The sequence below is a fragment of the Narcine bancroftii genome, chromosome 12 (assembly GCF_036971445.1).
Source record: "Narcine bancroftii isolate sNarBan1 chromosome 12, sNarBan1.hap1, whole genome shotgun sequence".
NCBI classification, from domain to species: domain Eukaryota; kingdom Metazoa; phylum Chordata; class Chondrichthyes; order Torpediniformes; family Narcinidae; genus Narcine; species Narcine bancroftii.
Window position 1 is genome coordinate 41,001,430 of NC_091480.1, and position 7,580 is coordinate 41,009,009.

The 7,580-nt window shown below is 47.4% G+C and overlaps 1 protein-coding gene across 3 annotated transcripts in view; it reads right to left on the minus strand.

The window, feature by feature from the left end:
* Positions 1 to 7,580, minus strand: part of LOC138747376 (amiloride-sensitive sodium channel subunit gamma-like) — a 33,252-nt gene that overhangs the window by 19,284 nt on the left and 6,388 nt on the right. For 2 of the 3 annotated variants that reach the window (XM_069906527.1, XM_069906525.1), the window contains exons 2-5: positions 6,498 to 6,877; positions 5,121 to 5,427; positions 4,480 to 4,676; positions 225 to 328 (exon numbers count right to left, since the gene is read on the minus strand). In XM_069906527.1, the coding sequence (XP_069762628.1) occupies positions 225 to 328; positions 4,480 to 4,676; positions 5,121 to 5,427; positions 6,498 to 6,877 (988 nt within the window). Of the gene's footprint in view, positions 1 to 224; positions 329 to 4,479; positions 4,677 to 5,120; positions 5,428 to 6,497; positions 6,878 to 7,385; positions 7,481 to 7,580 lie in introns of all 3 variants that reach the window. The other variant, XM_069906528.1, reaches the window with a different exon arrangement.

The following is a 7,580-nucleotide window of genomic DNA, read 5'->3' on the forward strand; positions in this document are numbered from 1 at the left end:
CCCATCCAAAGTTAAATTCCAACCAGAATTTAACCGTGCAAAGTCTAAACTTCAACCAGGAGGTGGAACAATAAACTGTTTTAGAGGTAAAATTACAAAGTCATTGTAACAGCTCCTTCAACCCATCATTACTCATTTATGCTGACACCTTTGTAAAATGTCGAACACACTGTTTCATCTGTTGCTATTTTTACTTTATCAGTCAACATGTTCCCTCATTTTACCGTTTTGACTGCCACCGATGTTGTTCTGCAGAGCACTGCCGCTTTCTCCACCATTGAATGTGAAGCAATTTCCATGTAGGGGATGATGCATTAGGCTAAAGTTCCTGCAGGGGAAAGATTTGGGGAGGTGGAAGGGGTGGCAGGGGTGGGGGTGGGAAGAGAGACACAACTCAGTCACTGCACAGAAGGAAGCGAGACTGTCAAAGATGCAGTACCTCGGGAGGGCTGGATTGTCAGAGGAGCCAGAGGCAGGGACAATTGGCCAGGAAAGGTGCATCAATGGAAACAAAGCACAAATGGTTCCTTTTGGACATTGGTGTTGCAATCTTCTCCCCATGCAGGGTGCATATAACCCATGGGAGAGGAGGATTGAGATTTGAGAAGGAATCTTATTGAAGTGCCTGGACACAGAACATATAGTAATTTAACAGGGTGAATAAGGTGAATCTATTTTCTCTAGTACAAACTCTATCCAACAGTATTGCTCTCTCTCTCTCTCTGCTTCTCACAATGAAGCATTCGATGAGAACATAACATATAACATAACAATTACAGCACGGAAACAGGCCATTAGGCCCTTCTAGTCCGCACCGAACCAAACACCCCTTTCTAGTCCCACCTCCCTGCACAATGCCCATAACCCTCCATCTTCTTCTCATCCATATACCTGTCCAACCTTTTCTTATATAATACAATTGACTCCGCCGCCACTATTTCTCCCGGAAACTCATTCTACACGGCTACCACTCTCTGAGTAAAGAAGTTCCCCCTCATGTTACCTCAAAACCTCTGCCCCTTAATTCTTAACTCATGTCCTCTTGTTTTAATCTTTCCTCCTCTTAACGGAAATAGTCTATCCACATCCACTCTGTCTATCCCTTTCAAAATCTTAAACACTTCTATCAAATCCCCTCTCAACCTTCTACGCTCCAAAGAATAAAGACCTAATCTGTCCAATCTCTCCCTATACTCTAGATGCTTAAACCCAGGTAACATTCTGGTAAACCTTCTCTGCACTCTCTCCACTCTGTTTATATCCTTCCTATAATTAGGCGACCAGAACTGCACACAGAACTCCAAATGAGGCCGCACCAACGTCTTATACAATCTCAACATCACCTCCCAACTCCTATATTCCATGCAATGATTGATAAAGGCCAGCATACTAAAAGCCTTCTTCACCACCCTATTCACGTGAGTTTCTATCTTCAGGGAACGATGTACCGTTACTCCTAAATCTTTCTGCCCTTCTGTATTCCTCAATGCTCTCCCATTTACCACGTATGTCCTATTCTGATTTTTCTTACCAAAATGAAGCACCTCACACTTATCAGCATTAAATTCCATCTGCCATTTTTCAGCCCACTTTTCTAAGCAGCCCAAATCCCTCTGCAATCCTTGAAAACCTTCTTCATTATCCACTATTCCACCTATCTTAGTATCGTCTGCATATTTACTAATCCAATTCACCACCCCATCATCTAGATCATTAATGTATATAACGAACAACAATGGGCCCAATACAGATCCTTGAGGCACACCACTGGTCACCGGCCTCCAACCTGACAGACAATTATCCACTACCACTCTCTGGCCTCTCCCTTTCAGCCAATGTTCAATCCATTTGACTATCTTAAAATTTATACCTAAAGACTGCACCTTCCTAACTAACCTTCCATGTGGTACCTTATCGAAGGCCTTACTGAAGTCCATATAGACAACATCCACTGCGCTACCCTCATCCACATTCCTAGTCACCTCTTCAAAAAATTCAATCAGATTGGTCAAACATGACCTTCCTCCCACAAATCCATGTTGAGTGCTCCTGATCAGACCATGTCTATCCAGATGTTTATAAGTACTATCTCTAAGAATTTTCTCCATTAATTTACCTACCACAGACGTCAAACTTACAGGCCGATAGTTGCCAGGCTTCCTCCTTGAACCCTTTTTAAATAACGGAACCACATGCGCAATGCGCCAATCCTCCGGCACTATCCCCATATCTAATGACATTTGGAAAATTACCGCCAGAGCCTCTGCTATTTCCTCCTTCACTTCTCTCAATGTCCTGGGGAAGATCCCGTCTGGTCCCGGAGACTTATCCACCTTTATATTCTTCAAAAGCCTTAAAACTACACCTTTTGTAATCTCTATATTCCCCATATTTACCCAATTTGCTTTTTTTTATCTCACATCTCCCAATATCCTTCTCCTTAGTGAATACTGAAGAAAAGAAACTGTTCAATATCTCCCCCATTTCTCTAGGCTCCACACACAGTTTTCCGCTCTGATTTTCTAAGGGACCAATTTTGTCTCTAGCTTTCCTCTTACCATTAACATATTTGTAGAACTCTTTTGGATTAGTTTTCACCCTGTTTTCTCGTACCTTCTTTTAGCTTTCCTAATTCCTCTCTTAAGATTCCTCTTACATTCAATGTATCTTTCAAACATCTCCTTAACTCCATGCTTCTTATATCTAATGTACGCCTCCCTTTTTCTTCGAACCAAGTTTCCAATATTCCTTGAAAACCACGGCTCTCTCAAACCTTTTGCCCCTCCTTTTAACCTAACAGGAACATAAAGCTTTTGCACTCTCAAAATCTGATCTTTAAAAGACTTCCATCTCTCTACTACATCCTGCCCATAAAACAAATTGTCCCAATGCACACCCTGCAAGTCCTTTCGCATCTCCTCAAATCTAGCTTTTCCCCAATCAAAAACCTCAATCCTTGGCCCTGATTTCTCTCTTTCCATAATGACATTGAAGCTGATGGCATTATGATCACTGGACCTGAAGTGCTCGCCAACACTAACCTACTGCACTTGACCCATCCCATTTGCCAACAGTAGATCTAACACTGCTCCTTCTCTGGTCGGCACCTCTACATATTGTTGTAAAAAACTATCTTGCACACATTTCACAAACTCTAACCCATCCAGTCCTTTCACAGAATGTGTTTCCCAATCTATATGTGGAAAATTAAAATCTCCCATAATTACAACCCTGTGCTTATCACAAATATCTACTATCTCCCTACAGATTTGCTCCTCTAGGTCTCGGTCCCCTCCGGGTGGTCTATAATACACCCCTACAAGTGTAACCTCTCCTTTCCTACTCCTCAGTTCCACCCAAATAGCCTCCGCAGATGTGCCCTCTAATCTATCCTTCCTAGGCACCGCTGTAATATTTTCCCTGACAAGCAATGCAACCCCACCTCCTCTTGCCCCTCCGACTCTATCACACCTAAAACAACTTCAACAGTAAAAACACTCTCCCAGTGTGGCAGCCTGAAAACACAGTGTTTTCTCATTACCCATCCTCCAACTGTATACATACTCTTGGTGTGCAGCTGACTGCACTGCCCCTCCTATTGTGCACACCCCTCAGTATCAACCCATGCAGATATGTCCTCCCTCAATGCTAATTATCCAACCTTGCAGAGTGCTCTGAGTGCCATACCACTTTAGGTTCTACCATTCCCTTTGACACACCTTGAGGAGAGTCGTACTCAATCAACTTTGCCTCCTCAAACATATAGCACCTATTCAGCACCGCCACTTTGATAAGCCAGAACTGCCTTGACAATACTCCTCCAATAGTAAAGAATGATCTCAAAATGATCCTTGAAATGATTTGGTGCCACCCTTGTCCTGCCCTCCCATAGTGTTTGTACCCCCTTCAGAACTGTTCCTCCCAGCGATAGCGCCTTCAGGGGTTCACTCAGAACTGCCCTTTGATAGTGTTTTGGGGTTCATCGGAACTTCCCTTCTTCCCCTTCAGAACTGCCCCTCCACCCTTCAGATCCCTCTCAGAGCTGCCCCTCCAATATGGTGTGCACCCTGAACTAATCTTTCCATACTGCACCCCTGAACACCTCTTCAAATAGTAAATTCCCCTACGAAAGGTGCTTTATACCCTTCAAATACTAAACTGATGAACTAGCCTTCCATTAATGATCCTTGAACTACCCTTTCATTTGTACCTCCCCACTGAACTACCCTTCCATACCCCCCCCCAACCATAGGTACACTCACTGAACGATCCTTCTAATGGCGTGGCTCTGAACTACCCTTTGAATAGTGGCTTTCCTACAATGCATCCCCTGAATTGCCCTCCTTCATTGAGGGACCCACTCAGTGCTGCACAGGGACATTCTGCAGACCCTTAAAATACCATTCCCCGCAGACAAACGAATTGTTTGGTTCACCATGGCTGAATATTTTTAAAAATGCAATTCCATTTTGTATTGACCTTGAATCGCAGGGTTGTTCCTTGAACGAACAGGACAGAATGAGGTCATCAGCGGAGTAACCCATCTGCAGTTTGGTTTGTTCAGGCACCTGTGCCATGATATTGAGGTAGTGCAGGCGATACCATTCCTGAATGGCAGTTGTACCCGAGCTGAATGTATAGATGTCACAGGTGGAACTATCATGTATCTTCTCACACTGTTACAGAAGAGATGGAAGCAGGAGACAACTATTGAACACCACAGCACAGAAACAGGACCTTCAGCCCATCTAGTCCATACCAAACAACTTTTCTGCCTGGCCCCATTACCTGCATGTGGACCATAGCCCTCCATAGAAAGTCACCGCCAAGCCAGTTTCAGGACACTTGGTTAGGACTCTAAGGGCTCTTGCCCTCTCCCACTCACCCTTCAGGAGCTGCTGCGGATGAGGTTATTCTCATGTACACAAGTACAAATGCATGGAAATTCTTATCTGCTGCAGCTACACGGTGTACCCCAATATCAATTATAGTACCGCCAATACCAAGACAGGAAAAAGATATAATGAATATAGAAGAATCTAAATAAATATTGATTCTTGCAGTTAGTGCAGGAAGAGAATGGTAATGTTTCAGACCGATTCTATGGCTGAGTCACTTACCAACTTGAAACCGAACATTTTGGCTCGCTTCAGGGAATGGCTGCCCCCGAATGATCGGGTGTTGGATGTCCTATTGCCCCGGTGTTGCTTCTTGGTGATGAGGTCAGACACGATGGTGTCCTCCTGGCCCACCTCTACCCGCAACAGTGGGATGGTGCGGAACAAATCGCCCTCTTTGCTTCCCGTGGTGTCACGCCGAGCTCGCAATTGGCTGGAGTCAGAACCATTCGGGGATTGGTAAAGCTCTGCAATGGCAATCCGAGTCTCCTGGTCCAGCCTCTCAAAGAGATGTCTTGTCGCATTGTATCTGGGGAAAGACAGGAGCAATGGGAACCATGATGCCTTCCCCAATGGACGACCCTTGCATCAGCGCCCCCTCCCCACTGGACTAGCATTCCATGTGTTTGAAGGAATTATGACCCTGGAGCATTATAGTCGTGGAAGAATTATATCTTTCAGGATGTGTTGGGTCGGGACATCGGAGCCTCCAGCTTGGACCAGACACGACGAGCCAGGACGGGGAACTTGATCCATGGGCCAATCAGAACGCCCCCTCCGGTGTCGAGAACTTTAGCGACCCGTCCGCCCCACAGGCCTCGTCCGCACAACCCAATCAGCAAGATCCTGGTGAATGCCCGATCTCGACTCCACTTGCCCTCTCATGCCTGGGAACCCCCGCCCCACAAACCATCCCACCTGCTCCCCCGCGCCACCGACACGGACGTGTTCGGTCCGGCAGCTCGCCGCTGGTCCTTGCAAGTTCCCGCGGTTGTTACAATGCGAGCGCAATGGGTTCAGAGACCTGAGTTCGCTATTCTTTCTGGGGAGTTGGGGGGTTCCATTTCTATAATAGGGCAAAACATCAAGAACATGCAGCTGAATTTCTAGGCAATTCTATTTCCACAGTGATTGGTTGCACTCTTCGAAATGTCTAACTTCTTTGTCAGACATAACCTGCTTTTCATGTGGGTCACATTGAATGTTGAACCAACGATGATCTGACGAGGAAGGAATCCCCGCATTTTCAGACATGCTGGGGAATGTTGGGGAAGAGTGGGGAGGGGCGGGGACGATTTGAGACAGTCCTTACGAAGGGAACTTTCTCCAATTCAGAGAAGGTCCCTGGAAACTTGAGCGTGATTCAGATTGATGCTCCCGGGACATCCCAGGGCTCCGTTGTCACCCTCCAATGTGATTTCACGGCCCTATGTTATGTTAGTCGACGGGACTGAAAGCGATGGCTCAATGTCATTTCTGGGATTTTGTTATGAAGTTGCCTTCTTTACGCAAGTCGCTAGAATTCAAAAGCCACCCATTGGCTTTGGAGGATCCTGAAGGCTGTCGTCAAACAGATGGATGATGTGCTGAGGAACTCACCTGTATGGGTTCATATTGCAGACGGTGATGGCGGGGAAGGTAATCTCCTGGAACTGCACGGTGATGGTGACGGATGCAGTGTAGTAGGAGGCGATGAGGAGAGCGCACTGCCAGACAATGATCCCCACAGCCCCAAAGGTCAGGATCAGCCAGATGACCCGGCGCAGCCTGCCCCTCGACACCACAATCCTGCGGCAGCCATGTGTGTTGGTATTGTAACAGTACCACCGTGCCAGCTCGTAGACGCTTGCTGCTTGCGGCTCGGTCACTTGCAGCTTCTCCTTGATCTTCTCCTTCAGTCGCTTTGTCCCCGGTTCCATGGCGGCTCTGCAACAGGAACCTTGGAGAGCTTCCAAACTCAAGGTTCTCACGAGCACAATCTACCAGAATCAGGAGGAGCATTTACTTCCACCTCGTCTTCAACTGCTCCCCACCCCTTTACCTCCCGGTCACCCTCCCTCCCTCCATCCTTTATGTAATCAGGTGGTTCCCCCCACCCTTCCTCCATCCTTTATATGGTCCCCTGGTCCTTCCCCCCCCCCCCCACCCTTCCTCCATCCTTTATATGGTCCCCTGGTCCTCCCCCCCCCCCCACCCTTCCTCCATCCTTTATGCCGTCCCGTGGTCCCCCCCCCCACCCTTCCTCCATCCTTTATATGGTCCTCTGGTCCCCCCCCCCCCACCCTTCCTCCATCCTTTATATGGTCCCCTGGTCCTCCCCCCCACCCTTCCTCCATCCTTTATGCCGTCCCGTGGTTCCCCCCCCCCACCCTTCTTCCATCCGTTATGTGGTCCTGTGGTCCAGTTTACTGCCCTGTCTCATCTCTTCCCCCCCCCCCCCCCCCCCCCCCGAGGCTCCGTGCCGAAACTGCCCCTGCCATTGCTCACGGACAAAACAAATACTGAGGCACTCGAGCAACTCAGTGGGTCGGGCAGGATCAGTGGGTGAAACACACAAAACGGCCGACGTTCCGGGTCGGAGCCTTTAATTAAGACAAACATTGAGATCCCGTTGTTAGTCTCGTTTACGCGGATATGAAAGGGCAGGAGAAGGTGGAAGTATCGTGAATAAAATCGGGTGGG